Source organism: Nyctibius grandis, chromosome 14 (genome assembly GCF_013368605.1).
Source record: "Nyctibius grandis isolate bNycGra1 chromosome 14, bNycGra1.pri, whole genome shotgun sequence".
NCBI classification, from domain to species: Eukaryota; Metazoa; Chordata; class Aves; order Nyctibiiformes; family Nyctibiidae; genus Nyctibius; species Nyctibius grandis.
Window position 1 is genome coordinate 5,788,274 of NC_090671.1, and position 17,479 is coordinate 5,805,752.

The 17,479-nt window shown below is 38.8% G+C and overlaps 1 protein-coding gene across 4 annotated transcripts in view; it reads right to left on the reverse strand.

The window, feature by feature from the left end:
* Positions 1-788: 788 nt before the first annotated feature.
* The window catches only part of MED15 (mediator complex subunit 15), a 30,703-nt gene continuing 14,012 nt past the window's right edge, over positions 789-17,479 (reverse strand). For 2 of the 4 annotated variants that reach the window (XM_068412914.1, XM_068412917.1), the window contains 10 exons: positions 12,736-12,855; positions 6,617-6,759; positions 6,167-6,294; positions 5,143-5,277; positions 4,678-4,741; positions 4,442-4,508; positions 3,826-3,986; positions 3,463-3,629; positions 2,477-2,575; positions 789-2,315 (listed from right to left, as the gene is read on the reverse strand). In XM_068412914.1, coding sequence (XP_068269015.1) covers positions 2,179-2,315; positions 2,477-2,575; positions 3,463-3,629; positions 3,826-3,986; positions 4,442-4,508; positions 4,678-4,741; positions 5,143-5,277; positions 6,167-6,294; positions 6,617-6,759; positions 12,736-12,855 — 1,221 coding nt within the window. In that variant the 3' untranslated portion in view covers positions 789-2,178. The remainder of the gene's footprint in view (positions 2,316-2,476; positions 2,576-3,462; positions 3,630-3,825; positions 3,987-4,441; positions 4,509-4,677; positions 4,742-5,142; positions 5,278-6,166; positions 6,295-6,616; positions 6,760-12,735; positions 12,856-17,479) is intronic. The other 2 variants (XM_068412915.1, XM_068412916.1) reach the window with 2 other exon arrangements.

Sequence of the window (17,479 nt, forward strand, 5' to 3'; positions counted from 1 at the left end):
TCCTCAGTGCATCAGAAAAAGTTTGGAAGACAACCACAACAACAAAACGTCCCAAGAGACTACTAACCAGTCAAATCAGGTAAGGAAATGCCTCTAGAAATCTAATATTATTGAATCAACTTAGAATAGCTTATATGGTACTCTACTCTGAAAATCTTCCTTTTTAAAGATTTTTTTTAATTAGTTTTCCTCCCAATAAGTTTGCAGGATGTTAAGTGGAAGTCAGAAGTGTAAGTTCTATAGGTAAAGGTCATCTAGAAAATGCTTCTCTAAAGGATGGCATTTGGGGGTGGGGAGGCAGGAGCATGACACAATACAAAAACCGTGGTCTGGGTATCCTGTCATTCACACTTCCCAGCAAGCAGCAGTATTACTGCAGCTCCAGGTTTCAAGGATTTTTATATCTCATGCATATTATATACATAATATATACATTCTTTGTATGACAGAGCCCATATCCAAGTGCTAATTCATACTACAATCTGCAAGACAGGTGATTGCTGCCTAAACAGACGTGGCAGTAAATAACACATAACAAGAAAACGTCCGAGAACAGTTACTTAAGGCCCTTCACTCTTATTATCACTCTCCTCCAGCCAGAAAGGACTTGGAAAGGACTTGCTCATCCTACACAACCAGTTTTAGCAACAGATCTGCAGTTCTCTTAAAGATGTGATTAGAGTAAGGAATGTGTTCTACCATTTCTTTAAGTGAGTGGTTCCAAAGATTGAATCACTCTGTGGACACAACAGAACTGGTTTCTAAGGATCAACATGGGAAGAGCAGTATAACGTTAGCATCCAACACAGGAATAATAATAAATTTATTACAATAGAAACAAACAGATAATGCATTAGTTCATGTACAAAATACTGATAGCATTCTGCTGCCTCAGTCAGTGCTTACTAAGTACCCACGTTCAAAAACATCCTAAAACTGATGACACCACACAGATTTACAAAGGTCATAGCAATTTCTTAACACGACTGTAAGAGAGCCCAGCTACTCTTTAAGGTTTGCTGCACAATACAGGGAGATGGAGCAGGATCTAATGGGAACATCTGAAATTTGAAATTCTTCTGCACCAGGAAATTAAGAGTGAGCAACTTAGAAGCAAGGGGGAAATAAAACAATCACACTATGCATGAAATTAGAGTTACTCTTGGCAAATGTTTTCATTAGAAGTGCCCGACAATAAGGCAGCTGATGACTGACTTGAGTGCCCATCATTGCTCAAGGCACAAAATATTATTTCTCAGTTCTTTTCCTGAGCTATGTTGGTTTTTTCCTTTTCTTTTTAAACAAACTGATGTAGCATAGAAGCATTTTCACTGAACTGCATCAACTCCCAAAGGAAGCCAGACACCTCAGCGACACTCTTAGTAAAAGAAGAAATGTAGCTACAAGCCTGCTGGATTGCTTTGTACACATTTACTGAGTTTATAGAGCAAGTCAGTGTGCACATTAATATCTCTTCTTTCTCATCACCTCATTTTTTTGGAGTGAGAAACACGTGGTCCGTGCTAACCAAAAACCGTTTATACAAAGTAGTGTTTAAAATAAGCTATAAAATACTTTTTTGCTCTATTTGGTTCCCCACCCCCAAGTATAATTATCCAGATTTATCTCACATATTTGGGGGATGCCTTAAAAAGCTATAGTTTATCCCATCTCTGGGCAAAGCTAATAGGCAAAAGGTTCCTGCAACCACTGACAAGTCTGCAAGCACAGTCTAGTTGCAGCTAATTTATTTGTGGGGCAGTATCAGGTCACAAAACATACAGTGTGAAAGGAATACTGGCACTGAGCAAACTTTGAAGCGAATTAGGACATTCTCTCCCTACTCCCTCTTATACCAGACTCCCCGATGGAAGTCCACAAATAATTTCTTCTCTAAGAAGACAATAAAAACTTATCCTAATACAGTCTCAAGAACCATATATACACATTTTGTATATTTGAAAATGCTGGCAAAAGTCCACAGAGGCAGAAGATAAAGAGCATGAAAGCTAAGTCTAACATCAGGTTCTCTACTGAGCCTGACACCTAGAAACAAAACAACATAAGGCTTTTATTCTGAAGTACCCTCCCCAAAATGCCTGTGATTTTCCAGTGGCACGTGGAAGAGGCCAGCTGTCGAGATCTTCTTTCTTGCTTCACAATTTAGAAAGTGAGATGTTATGCAGCAGAGAGGCAGGCCTGACGAATGCTTTGTGCCCAGGTGTTTAAGAGCGCCGTGACTGAATGCTTGTCTGGAAGTTGCAATAGTTTTGAAGTCATGTACCGATACACTGACTGCAAAAAGGGATTGGCTGCTGGAAAAAAAAGGTAACAGATAAACAGAGTTATAATAAAAATAAAATAAATAAAAATCAAAATAATAATTTTTTTTTTAAATAGTAATATTAGGTGTTTACATTTCCCTGCTATTACCACATATACATGCCCAACAAATGTCATGCTAGCATCCTCGTACCGTACTGTCTAGGATTTTTTATCCACAGAGGGCTCTGATCTGGGTAGTCTGCTGGAACGCTGAGCTGTAGTGGTGGGACATTTGGAAGATTCTTGTCATCTAGAATGCAAACACACTTCCCATCAGAACAAAGCATTGCTTGCTGGATGGAGGAGTTTTTTTGTGCACAATTCAGCTTTGTTTCTAGCCTCTGAACCCCAAGGATCAACCAGGCTGTACATCCCCATTTTTACTGGAAGGCAACATCATCACTCACTTTAACAACACTTAAAGTCTTGGAAGAAAAGCCTGGCAAACATAGCTCCATCTCTTACACATTTCTGCACCTTGCCAATCTCACCATTTCATCTGCTGAACTTCACAAAGTTAGACACCCCTTTTTTGAAAATTAAGTGCTAATATTCCAGGATAAAACCAGTTCAGATTTCTCAAACAAAGGGGAGGATGAAAGAATTTATTTTCCCCATTGGAATCCAAGAGCAAAACAAGTCAATGGACTATAACACTTTATGATTATTCAGCTGAGACAAAAAAAAAAAATACAATCTGAATTTCTTTCTTGAACACACACCATTATCAGTGATCATTACTACAAATTGAAATAGACCCTCCCAAAAATTAACTCAACATTTCTCTAGCTTTGTCCTAGCTGTTGGAGGCAGAACAATTCTCACATATCAGTATAGGGCAAATCAGGAATCAAGACTGTTGCAACAAATAATTTTCTAGACACTAAATGAGATTACCAGTTGCAACTTCAGTGCAAAGAAAAGATCAGTCAGTGTGAATGAAATCTCCAGGTGTACCCTGAAGTAGGCTGTGTAGAATGCCATGATTAAGCAGTGCTATGAGGCCGGTAAGTACAGACTTTGCACAGAAGTTACAGGTTGGCAAGATTCAAGACTGTAAGCAAAAAACTCTTCAAATTTCTACAGTCAAGCTCAGCACTTCTTTCTGAATTCAGCCTTTAGTTTCTTCTTGCTTACCTAGCTTGCATATGAGATGAACTGTGCCATTATTACTGCAGTGGGAAGGGTCCAGGTTCACCAGGAATTTAGGATTTAATCTTGCAACTTCCCCTTGTAAGACATTTGGTATGGTCTGTCTTTCATCCTCTTCATATTTCCGTTTTCGAGGAGAAGCAACTGGGGCTCTATGTAAAATACAATCCACAAAAGTACTCGGTGAAAATGTTATGCCAACACTACATTTGTCAAATATTTTACAGGTGTAAAAAGGAAAGATATAACTCACATCTGTCCATAAACCCATCTGTTCTTTTAATAGTTTCTACAAACAAACATTTTTTCCTTAAATAATGAACATTTAGGACAGACAATGATACATACGTGATCGGTGGTCCGTGAATTGCAGTCATGGCTGGCATAAATGTACGGTAAAGGGAATGGTTGAAGACTGGTGAACGGATGTTGGCCAAAACAGCATCCAAAAGTGGCTGACACAAGTACTGCTGTTTGGTGGGGGGCACTGGCGGAGGAGGTGGAGTAGGCTAAAACACAAGAGAAGCCCCTTTTCTTTCAATCATCACCAAAAAAGAAATTTCTACTATTGATTCTGCAAAATTTTATAGCAGTAAACTTCGAACGCATGAAATGCAAAGGACTCTCAAAACTGCATACAGTAACATTAAGAAAAAAAAAAAAAAGCAGCCATCCACAGCTTTCATTTAGGAAGTCTGTCCTGAAATCAGCTGCAAAAGTTCATAGAAAGAATTACTCAAGTCTTTGCACAAAGCACAAGAATCTGAAAGTTCAGTTAAAAGATACAGACAGGCAACTTCCATGAAGTAAAAGCTTGCCCATTTTTTTCATTTTCTTACTTTGTCCAACCTTACTTGAAGTCTTAACAGCATGAGCAACAAGAAACACAAAAAATTATCCTGCCAAATCATAAGACCCTTTGGAATTAATTGCTTATCTCCTGCTAGCACAAAGCATTACACACCACAGCCATATCGTTTTTCAGCTTCTCCAGAGCAATTTCACATTTCTGCAGTGTCTTCAGAGGGCACCTGCAGAAAAGGAGAAAATTTCATCACCACAAAATGGTCACGTCAGCTGAAGTGTTTCTGCTATCTGAGCCCCACAGACAGCTTCAATGCCAACATGGCTGGAGGCTAAACATCAAATTTCTGGAAGAGCTGGGGAACCTGATGTCCAGCCAAAAAGAAAGGGAGTTACCGTTTTGAAGGGTCAGTCAGGATATCTAAGAGACTCTTCATTTTACTCAGGTCCTTCTTCCTGTCTGAAATAGTATCAGAGACACAAACACTGACTACAAGAACAGCTTCCATACTTGCAGACAGAAATACAGTATACTATTAAAAGAGAAAACATGAGCCAACACTGAAGAAAGTAGTGAGGATCAAAGATCTTTCATCTAATCATAACTACATCCATTGCGTAAGCTCTATGTGTCTCAAAAACATCAGAAGTAAAGGAAAACTGATGGGAATTTAAGGATGAGGATTTTACCCACTCTCCACAGTAAAACCTTTACAGTTATAGGCAAGAAAGAGCAACTAACTTTCACTGTCTTTTTTAATCCCTGGAATAGAAACCATCACAAAAGGCAAGGTACTGCTTCTTTTATCAGAAGATATAGTCAACGGAGAGAAATGTATGACTAAATATAGGGAACCTCACCTTCATTTTTATCTATTTTATTGATCATCCTCCGGAGTGGCTCAATATATTTTGATAGCTGTTTGAGTTTCTCCAGATACTGTTGCTCCTCTGACTGGCTAGAACTGGCTGGACTCATGACAGAATTTGGATTTCCTGGCAAGAAGTAAAGACTGCATGACACAGGGATGATAAAATATACTGCAGAACAGCATTCTCACATTTCAGAATCTGGATCTGAAATGTGGCACACTCAAAGTGTAGCTCCCACCAAATATCCAAATCCACAAGTGGATGCCCTCCACAGTTTAAGTGCTTGTCCAACTGGTCTTTGTGTAGAAATAATGTATTCTGTGGACAGAACAGCAATTCCCATTTTTTTCTGAAAAGGTCCAAAGTTTCATATACTCATTTTCTAGGTCTTCCATTTAGCCTTCACTCTGGTACATTAAACACTAAATCAACACAGTGAATTTGCTGCAGTTTTCCTTAAGTTGGTGCTTTCAAAACTGCAGTGCACATAACACTGGTATAAGAAGGAGACAGTATGTTACTTCCATTCACAGCATCAGAAACTGCTTGTTACATCTGGGAGAGAGAAGAGTACAAGTGTCAGAGTACACCTAGGAAGGTGTTCTGGATCAAAGCAGCCTGCCACCTGTGATTAAGTGGTTACACCTTTAATTACATTGCACGCTGTTGCTAAGGGCTCCTTCCTGCATGGAACCAAGGAATCATTATGTCTCTATAAATTTGCTCCAATAAGTTAAGCATCATTCTTTTTTCAAAAGATTGGGGACGTTACAAAAACCCGTTACACAGGTCAGTGATGAGAAAAGAGGTTTCAATTTATTTTGATTTGAGATATCCATGTTGTTGTGTTATATGGTGCATGTGACACGTTCACTACTTGCAATGCTGTCTGCTTTGTAGAGCTCTTTAAAGTTTATATCGTGCCAAACAATAACAGGATTCCTGGGAACTATTACAGTTACCAAAACATACCTGAACTCACGGTCTGCAGTACAGTTCTCAGATCATTTACCTGGAGTGTTTAAGGGACCTGGGGATGGGACGCTAAAATTCTGAGGTGTTCGTGCAGCTGCTGGGCTCTGGGATGGTTGTGGAGATGGGCTGGGGAGAAAGCTGCTGGGTGATGGAGCTGGGCCAGAGCTGAAAAATAAGCATAAAATAAAACATGCCAGAATCTGACAAGGAAGCATGATCAGGCTGTGAGTAGATATGCTTTTAGTAAGCATCGCTATGGTACTCTGTAGCTCTGCCAATACACTCGGTGAGGATTTCATACACAGCTTCTTTATTTAAAATGGGGGTTTTCAGAGTATATTCAGCACAATCCCACCTGTGCTCTCATTGAAGTTCATGCTAAAATTCATTTACTTCAATGGAAAGAGAGTAAGATATATTGAATGCCTCTGAAAACCTCACCCTTACAGCACTGACAAAGGTCCTCAAAAGTTGCAGTCCAGCTCACCTGACATTTGAATTTGGCTGAGAAGTTGGCTGGCCTGGCTGAGGAGATGGCTGCGGCTGTGGTGGCGGAGGCATTGATTGGGGTGTTTGAGCTTGCTGGACAGGAGATGGGGATGACATCATAGTAACATTGTTCTGGCTGACCTGAAACGTGGAAAGAGATAAGATCAATAACAACAAAAGGGAGTACAGGATGGGAACCTAACTAAAAGGCTTTACCTACGGAGAGAAGCATATCCTCAGGCCTACAAGAAATGAAGTGTTAGCTTCCTGTTCTCCCCCATAATGACAGTCCCACCTGTACCACTCCTGAGGCTCTCAGGGCAGTACTTCATAGCAACTTTACTAGAAATAACCATTAAAACTGCACATAATTTGAATAGCTGTTTAATAATTGTTTTTCATTTCCTAAACCATCATGTTGCAATTAAAATGTCAGAAGAGCCATCTGAAAAACCTTTACTTTATTAGAACCAGAGTAAAGAGCAGGAAGAAGAGACAGTTCTAACTTGAGAATTAACAGCTATACAAAACCCTCCTTATTTTGACATTTTAATTACAGTTTTCAGAGGTCTGTCAGACTTGACTGTAGCTTCCCAACTGGTTTTTCTTTAGGAGGAAGGAAGAAAAAAAAAAAATTAAGTAAGACAAACCACCAACATCTTGTTTAAATATTCAACTTTGAAAATCTGAGTGGAGATAGAAACACTCCAAAATGAATGGCTGGGTGGAAAAAAAATGAAGTAGCTTTCTGACCTTTGGAGAATGATGAGGTTTGCCTGAAGGACAAAAAGACGAATAAGAGAATTTCAGGAACAGCATCAAACTCTGGGTAACAATTAAGTTTATTCTGTACACTATAAAGTGCCAGAGCCAGATGATGCTCAAATGAAAGCAACTTCTCACAACTGTTCTAATGGTCATTTTCCCCTTGATCACTTAAAACCAAACAAAAAAACCTGTATCATGGCCAGGAGCATAGTATAGTAATGCAGATACTAAGTGATCGTGTTTAAGGCACACACAGAGTTCTTATGACCTGAGGCTGTAAGTACGTACATACAAAACCAAACTGAATTAGCCCGCAGAGGCCACATACTGTGACTCACTCACCCACGCGTCCATTCTGTAAGTCATTGATTAGCACCGTTATGAATTAACAACTCTGTTTCCCTCAGTCTAAACCATTTTTAAGCAAAGGTCCCAGTAAATCCACAAGTCCCATACACTTCATGTGCACTGCAATTTGGTGTTGGCCTTCACTCACTCATTCCATCTAAGCCATCCAACTGTTTCCAGAGGACATGATATTTAGCATACCAAAAAGTAAGTATTGCATGGTCTACTTTTGCATGTACGCACTGACTATGACAGGAAATGCGTTGCGTGGAATATCACACTACAGCTATGCAAGAGGTCACACTCCACTAAAAAAAAATAAGATTAAAAAAAAAATAAAATGGGCCCAAACAATCCCCAGCTAGGTACAAATGTAGAACTACCAAACTTGAAGATACTAGTTTATCATCCGTTAAAGCACAGTTTAAAATCAAACGCAGCCTGACATACTATGATGTTTATTTTTTTTAAATCTTCAGTAACTCCATTACCTTCACAGCCTCTCCTACAAAGGCAGTATCTAGAACAAGTGAGGCTGAAATTACGTTTTAAATCAGCTATTATATCTTCCTTTTCTCCACAATCAACACATACAGAGACTGCTTACTGTTTCCATATGCGGTGGATTCTTTAACAGCACGTGTCTCCTCAACAGCTGGAAAAGCATTTCTGAGATTGAAAAGCATACATAGTCTGCCTCCCACAGAAACCAGGCATCTCACCACTGTTTGGAAGGAAGCTAGGATGAACACTGTAAAAAGCACTCCTTGATTTATTTTTTTAACAATTTTATTTAACATTCTATTAAACAGCAAGTGATTTAGAACTTACGCATATGGATGCTGCACTCATTTTTCAAGTCAAACTAAGACCACTTTTCAGTGGTTCATCACTTCCTGAAAATCAGGCCCCTTTTAAGTGTCTCCAGTTAGACAAAATTAAGTCTGAAAACTTAAATCCTTGTGTTTTGGGAAGGAAGGAGAAAGATTTCATTAGGTTTTTTTGACAGATTTAAGCTTCTGTATGTACTTCAACACCAAGGTCTCTTCACATTAATTTACAAATGTTGCAGAAAGCAAAGAACATGCAGCATCTACTGTGCACATATGCATAGAACGCTTTTTTGCATTACCCCTTCTCATTTAAGTACATGCATAGGCAAACAGCTTTCCTCCTTGTAACAGGTTTGCTCTCTGCCAGCTTCATTTCAGAATACCAAAGGCTACTCTCTAATATTAAGCAAAACTGCGACATTTTCAAAAACATGCACTCAGAAGTATGCAATTCTGAACTTACTGCCTTCCTTTTCTTTGAAAGCAGTTAATTTGCTACATCATAATGTCAGATGTCTTTCTATAGAACAGATCTAAAGACGCTTTCAGCTTTAGATTTCTACATTGTTTACAGAATATGGATTAAGATTATAACAATTTTAAGAACTTTCAACTGCTAGGGAATGCTCTTTCCAACTGACTCCCACTAAAAAGAAGGTTTAAAAAAAAACAAGAAACGAAAGTACCCAATAAACCCAAAAGACAAAAAAACCCTTCCCTCCAGAGCTTCAAATCCATTAAACTCATTTAGCTCCTCTAACTCCAGAGTTAAGCCATCGTTACTGACCATTTGTATATCCTTCATCTTCAACATATATAAGGAAGTGCAACTACATGCTTTTTTACCACAGGATGAGATTTTCTGCATCTACAAGCATATTCATGGACAGTTATTACAGCCCACTGAACAAGAATTTACTCTGCAACTCTACAGTGACCTGATCATGACACCAAGCCCTAATCTTCTGAAGTCTTGCCCAAAAGATATTTAGGCTTGCATCACAAAAGTTTGCACTTAATATCCACTATATCAAAGCTATACTTAGTGTTTAGAGCACACCATGCTGGGAGATAAACTTAGCTATGAGGCCTACCTCCAGTTTGCTGAGTCTCAGGCAAGGAACAGCACTCAGTAGATAAGGCTAGCGAGAGTTTTTCAGAAGCTCCCAGTAGCAAGAGAGTATAATATGCAGAAGCTAACGGCAAGGAAAAGGAGACTGCAACAAGGAAGTGATGGGTAATAATGAGGAACAGTAGAAACACTTTTAATCTAAAGGAAAACTCTAGAAAGCATTCACACTACTGTAGTTACAGTTTCAATGTTAAGCCAGTAAGCACAGCCTTGCCTACTCTGCTGCAAACTGGGTTTAAAGTTCACCATTATGCTGCTTCACATGACAAAATGGAAACTCTGTAAAGCTTCAAATAAGTTCAGATACAGGTTTCCATATTCCCAGTCATGCCAGTATGCCTTGTTTTATTTTAATATTAACTCAGTTTTACTTTTTTCCCCTATATTTTCAATTCACTGAAGATTTCTGTGCCAACAATAAATTGGGAGTTCATACTATTGCAGATTGCAATAAATTTGTAGACTGAACTTAAAGGTTTTGACACTAGAAATACAGGAGAATGATTGGTATTAGCACATTAGTTATCTAATTGCTAAAGCAAAAACTATTAGTTTAATCTTTCAAAATTTCAAGATCAGCAGGTTTCTTGAGCCAATCCAAACATGGTATATGAAACTTCTCTTAGCTGTTCAATAAGTGCCACTAACACTGATTGTAGTTCATGTTTGGTAACTATTCAGGCACAAACAAACTTCAGCTAAGAAAAGAAAAAGTCAGTTCTAATTCTCTGGCAATTCAAAAGACCAGGAGATTGTGGAATACAATGCCATATCAGTAAATATATTATTTTGATTTAAAAGACCATAACAGCAAAAAACCCCCAACCAAACAAAAAAAAACACTGCAGAATCAACTGAGCCTTGTGATAAGGGCAGACTGACATCTCTCTCATGTGGGATAAAAACAAATAGCCGTACAGTATTGATATCACATCTGGTCCTTTTGTTGAAAGAGATTCTTCAGTGCAATACCAAGATTCTTTTCTAAAGAGACAAGACACCCTGAATCACCTATCACCAAGTTTAAAAGACTTTTGATACTATGGTCAAGGAGATGACAGGCTCCTAAATGAGTAATTAATAACCAGATATATGCTACAGCCCTTTACTCCTATTGTGAACAGCTGCAAGGGCTTTGATGACAAGGAAGTTGTAGCATATCCAACAGACAATATTATCTAAGCATTTTACAAAATTAAGAGGCATAAATGACAACATTTCTAATTTCTAATTCACCTAGAACCTGAACAAAGTGTTTTGGCAGACAGCACTAGAGATTCATGCTGATCCAGAGCTCTCAAGTACATGGCATGTCAGACTGGCTTTAAAAACATGCTTCCCACCACCATTAAACCACAACTCACTCACTCATCCTACCACCTGCTTAGGACTCATTTTCACTCCAACCATTGTTCATAAAGAACTGCCTTCTCTAGTTGTTCAGTCTTCTACGTAATTTTCACAATCCTTGGCATGCTACTGAGAGCAGTCCTTGATGACCAATTCACTTGGTGTCAGAAATCAAAGCTCCTCAATAACCACACACATAACAGCAGTAAAACATCAGCCTATGGCACTGAATGCTTAAACTAGAGGTCTTTTGTTATGACTCAAATATTAAATATAAGCCAGTCAAATACCTAACTATCAGAAGGCCTCATCAAACCCAATACTCTGACTACTTCACATGGGAGAGGATTGTCTCAGTCTATATAGACTGCTACAGCAAATAAAGCTCAAAGTAAATTCTCCTTTGACTCAACAGCTATGTCTGGGTTTTATTTCAGTTAACATACAAAGACCTGGATGGAAATGACCATCCATCTTAAACTAGAAACAACAACAGACATGTTCCCTAGGTCTGCAGAATCTTTCTGGTCACTATATCTACCTTAGCAATTTCCTGAGAAGAAAAGGCTGCGCCTACTAAACCTGATGCAGCAGCACTAGGAAGCAGAGTTTCAGACATTCCACAGCCCCATGACAAGCTTGCAAACGAAACAAAAATGCAAAGACTGAAGAAACTGTCATTAACTCTATGAACAAAATACAGCGGCATTAAGAGCTAAAACTGCACCTAGTATTAAATTTGAAAAATAATATCTAGAAGAACAAGACATGAGGTTCACGAGTAACAGATAGAAAAATGCAATTGAACGCTATTCCACCATCATAATATGATACGTATTTAAACCAACACCAATCACATAGGGCTCAGCAAACCTCTGCAGAGCAGAGCCTTGTTTTGTGACTTACTGGAAAGAACTCAGTTCTATTTTGTTCTAGTTCTCCCCATTCCTGCCCCCCCCCCCAAACGACACATTTTGCTTGAAAAACATGACTGTGAGGTCTTCAGCAGATCCGGACCTGCACCAGGCAGATGCAGTGCTCTGACCTCGCGCTTCTTCCAGCAACAGCTGGATAGGTGCTGCCAGCCTGCCTACACAGGTTCTTCTCTGATGCAGGTACAAGTCGAATCCTTCTGGCAGTTCCTCCTACACAACCGTGAAAGAAGAGAACAGCTCCATTTTTATTGGTCCCTGATACCATGCCAAGAAGCTACTGAAACTGAAATGAGCCAAGTTTACCATTAATGAAAGAAGCACCTGTACAGGGCATGAATACATGATAAGTAAGGTCCCAGAGACAACTCGGCCAGTACACTGCAGTACTGACTTGCAACACTCTCATAAATGCACACTTGTGGAACATGGACAAAGACTAAACAGAAACCACTAAGTTCTAATTTGAGATCTGAATCAATTATGAACATGGAAATGTTTTAAATAGTAAAAAAAAGATCTATGCTGCTTTAAAAATGCTTTATTTGATATCCAAAGCTCTCAGAAAACCTATTATTTAAAATGAAAAAGGATCCATAAGAAACCTAAACAGCCCAATACCCTGAGTAACACCAGCAAGTTAGCTGTTTGATGAAAAAGTGAGCTTCCCCTTGCTTGAAAGCAAGTGCTATACAATAATGTATTGAACGCTTTGCACAATTCCTGACACAATGTGCTTTGACTCAGTAAATACCTGTGGCATTTGCTGTCCGCCCAAAGGAATGGAGCTTGGCGGTGTAGCAGACACAGCGGTGGTAGGCGGGAACCGTGGTCTTATTTGCATCCCACCTCGGGCCATAGGTGCGGTGATCATCTTTGAGGACAGAGGGACAACAGACAAAAGTAATCGCAAAACAAGAAATGCAGTGCACTGGCAGGATGAGAAGCACATGCAACCTCCAGGAATTAGGGGGAAAGGGAGCATGAAGGGAAGGTTAGTGAGCTTTTCTCTAAAGGTTAACCTAACATGCTAGCTTATAAATCAAACTCCTTTTAATACCCTTTCTATCCATTTTTAGAAAGCGTCTAATGAATTCCAGGTATCTTGAAAGAACTGATACGTAGATTCAGATTCATGGGTCAAGGGTTGACTATGCTATTGTTTGCATGAAGGGCTTTTCCTAAATTTTGCCTGATATCTTGAATTTCTAGAATTCTTGGAAATAAGTACTCTAAGATCGTTGTCAAGAATGCTCCATATAAGAAGCTTTATAATGTCACAGGTTTCTGATGTGCCTTCCCGCACTGTGGACTCAAAGGATTCAGAGTATATGCCACCCTTCATTATAAAAGAATCTGCCAGACAGTTCAACAGCAACTGTCAGCAGGAATGCTCCGCAGTGAGCAAAATTTCAGACCAATCTAACCTATGACAGTATAACAACGCCAAAGACAACAAAAAGGACTTCTAGGTTTGAAAAAGCTATTCCCTTCCTTTTATAACCCACAGAATAAGTCAAATATATCCTTGTAATTTCCACCACTTTGACAAATACCCATTCCTAAGCTGTGCTAAAGTATTCTGTAATGAGTCCACAATCTGCCTCAAGCTTATTCATGCACTATTTGATTCTCCAGATGTCTAGACTAAGCACACCCTAAAGTACAATCATTTAGGACAAATTATGAAGGTTAGCATTAGAATTTGTATTTTAACATAGTCTTAGGACTAAGCTACTCTGCAGTGTCTAGAAGTGTCTTTCAGAACCATCAGCCTGCATGAGCCACACAGATCACATCAGATATATCTGTACAGCCCTCTGTTACTTAAAATTTGATATTACACCATATATGCTGAGAATTTACAGCAAATACAGCGTATTTTTGAGGTAGTATTCGGGTAACTTTGGCAGATTAACTTATGAGTAAAAGAGCTTCTGTTTGGTACTTCAAAGATCTACAGTAAAGTTCTCTGGGCTACTTTTTTTTCCAGCATACCTATTACCAAGGAACCTATAGAGGCCCTAACTAACCTATGAGTTAATGAAGTCTCCTTTCAGTAAATGGTTTGGGGCATTCTTGCTTAGTGTTCTATGTAAATGGACTGAAGCAGCCAGCAACATGTCTCTAGAGAGTCAGAGAATGCATGTGCTTACAATTGTTAAAAATAAATAAAATTAAATACAACATAGCAAGACTGAAAAAGGAAAGCAATAACTGATAAAGAAAAGTGTCAAATTCAGCACAGCTGTTAGTCCACAACATCAGAGCAATGCAGTCCCTTTCCATCCAGGCAAAGAGGGATGGTCAGAGACAGGATTTCAAAAGGGAAACAAATGAGAGCACTTCAGACATCACACACACATGCACATGTACACACACAGCATGCAACAGCCACCACAAGCAAACACAACAACCCAGCACTGGCACAAAGCACAGGTGGATGCTACAAAGTGCAGTGAAGAGCTATCGTATCAACATGAGAGCTGGTGAAGCAACACAACCCTAACAAAAAAAAAACAAAAACAAAAACAAAACAACAAAAAAAAGGGGGGAGTGGGAAATTGCTAGGGGGAAAAAAAACCAAACCCAAACATATCCTTCCAGGCACAATCACCCCATCTTAGACCCTCGTGAATGCACATGGATCTCTAGAGCGTGTGAAATCCCAGGGATGTTATGGTGACCCACATGTCCCATCTTGGTCCTGTTTCTCATGCCACACCACCAAAGTGTGAAGATTTAGATTACTTCCTCCGAGGTCAAGGAAATTAGAAGCATAGTCAGAGTGTAAGTGTCTGGGAAACCACTGAACACCAGCATGACAAACTCCAATTCAAAGGTTTTCAGCTGTTTGTTGTATTGTGGTTGGTCAAATATTTATGCACATGCACACAATTTTGGTATTGATTTTTTGTGGGTTTTGTTTTTTGAAATGTGTGCTTTGGAAATTAATATATTTAAAATGACACCAGTCCCACTCTCTTAACAAAAGTAATCTATTTTTCCCATTCTCCAGCTCATTTACATTTATGAAACCTGTGACCCTTTGACAAAGGAGTCGGGAAACGGGGTTACAAATATTGCATCTGTTTTATCCAAAGCAATATATCCATGAAGGAGTTCTTGTCAGTCTAAAAACAGAAGACAACCAGAAGCATTCAAGTACTTTTGAAAAATATTTAAGCTGAAGGCAAGTCCTCCTCCACAAGTGATATTTATTTATCTCAATTTACAGAATCAAGAATTTTACCCTATAAAAACAGAGAGCAAGCAAAGGAAGAGAGTCTGCCTTCACTGTAAGATACAAACCCCATTATTTGATAAAAATTAAGTAAAATATAACAATTAGAATCCCAAACTTGTAATTTTCTTTCATCTAAAATCCAAAGATTCAGAATTCCATAAATATGCAGCTTCTGGTGAGCATATGTAAGTACTATGCCACTGTCATTCCACTAAAGGCAGTTCTGATTTTCAAAGCCAATCTGCATTCTGAGCACCTTACGGAGTTGCACCAGAACAGTGATTTAAAACTTTATTAATACTTGAACTCCAGTTGATTACAGATTTTCTCTTGGTGCTGCAAGCACTTGTGTAGCACCCTGTGGTCACTAGGACACTACTCTGTTTATTTATCAGCTTCACCTGTGAGTTACATGCTCACAAGGACTAGACACCCAAGCAGGGTAACACTGACCTGCATGGTGTCTTTACGACTTCACAGAAGAACTTCAAACCTCACATGGATCCATGTTTAAACCTGGGATTGCTTTTACTTTTATGTAGGAAGGATGAACAGAAACTTTACAGAAAAGGAAAAACGCAGCCATATCAACAAAAATTCCCAGTTTGAAAGCCCCTAGAGACTAAGTTTAAATGTAACAAGCAAAGATTAGGATAGAGTTTGTTGATAACAAAAGCTTTCCTGAACCAAATGAAGAAATCAAGGCAGATTTATTAAAAATGCTAGTGCTAGTGAAACATGTAGTAAATACAAAGCAAAATCTACTCTTAAAAGAAACTTATTGATTAAAGAAAATCCATATACACTTTCACCACCAAAGCTGCACTGTAATATAGTACACAGCCATAATCTTAAAAACTATATACAGAAAATATTTACACAAGTACAAGAAACCCATTTTATTACTGGACTTCACAGCATTAAGTGAATTTTAGTAGACTCATATTGCAATGGCATGAACATAAATGGAGTAAAGCCTGTATGTGGAATTTTCTAAACTCCATTCCTGATAGATAATGAGCAATCCCTGAGTTTATTACACATCTGAATAAAGCTGCAATACAAAAACCGCTGTCAACCATCTCATCACCTGAAACTTTTCAAATGCACCGTGCTGTTAAGCCACTGGCATATGAATTCACTAAACGGGGCAATTATGTGGAATGAAGTTGTCTCTACATAAGCACAATTCATCTGCTTAGGAGTTGAAAAGAGCACCATTAAGTTAGTAAAAAGAAAAAAAGCCGGTCTCCTTCCAGTCAGCCTAAGTCCCTGCAGCTCCCACCTGGAAATTATTTAAGAAACAAACGGAAGTTTTAATTCACATTTCAACTGTAGAAAGATAATTGTGCATTGCTGCCAGTACTGTACCAACTGTACTTACCCCTGCTCAGCTTTTACATCCTGTGTTACGTTGACACAAACAAAAGAACCAATACAGAAACAGAACTTAGCCACCAACAAGGATGTGGGCCATGTGAGAGTTATGATGGTACAAGACACTATTCTTGATACAAGTCTGGGAGATGTATGTTGAAGAACCAATTGTTATCACAGTCCATGTAAAAAGCTTCCAAATGTCTAATTTAATCTATGTTACTTGTGTGCTGAAGGGAAAACGGTGCATGCAGACACAGAATATCTGGGTATACGAAAAGAACTCTGCCATTAATCCTAGACAACCTCATTTCACCTGTCTGCCTCAGTCTCCTCATCTACAAAGTGGTGATAATTGTACTTACCCATGTCTGTAAAATGTCTCAATATGAAACACTACAGAGGTAAGCCACGAAAGACTATTTCATATTCTTGTGGAAAATGGGATGAGAAGTTCAGCTCAAGCCATTCCCAATTTTTTGTCCCCCATGTCTCCTTCATACCAGACACACATCAAGGAACAATCACTGGGGCTACAAGTGTATTGCAGGATAAGAAAACTGTGTTAGACAATAAGCTTTCACCCAGCATTTTTTTCTTACATGTAACTCTGCACTTGCGACCCATGCCATTTTTTCTCCACAATTCACATCCAGAACAAGAGCAATCTATATCTACTGCCCATTTCACTCAGAAAAAGAATGAAAGATGAAAGGAACGGAAGGGAAGTGCAGAGATATTTCATTGTCTATACTATTTTTATGGTTGATACATTGAGATGGAAGGTAAATCACATGTGATAGCAGGCAAAGATTCACAGTACAGAAATCAGTTTACACAACAAAGCAGTCACCTAAGAAAGTTTAACGAAAGA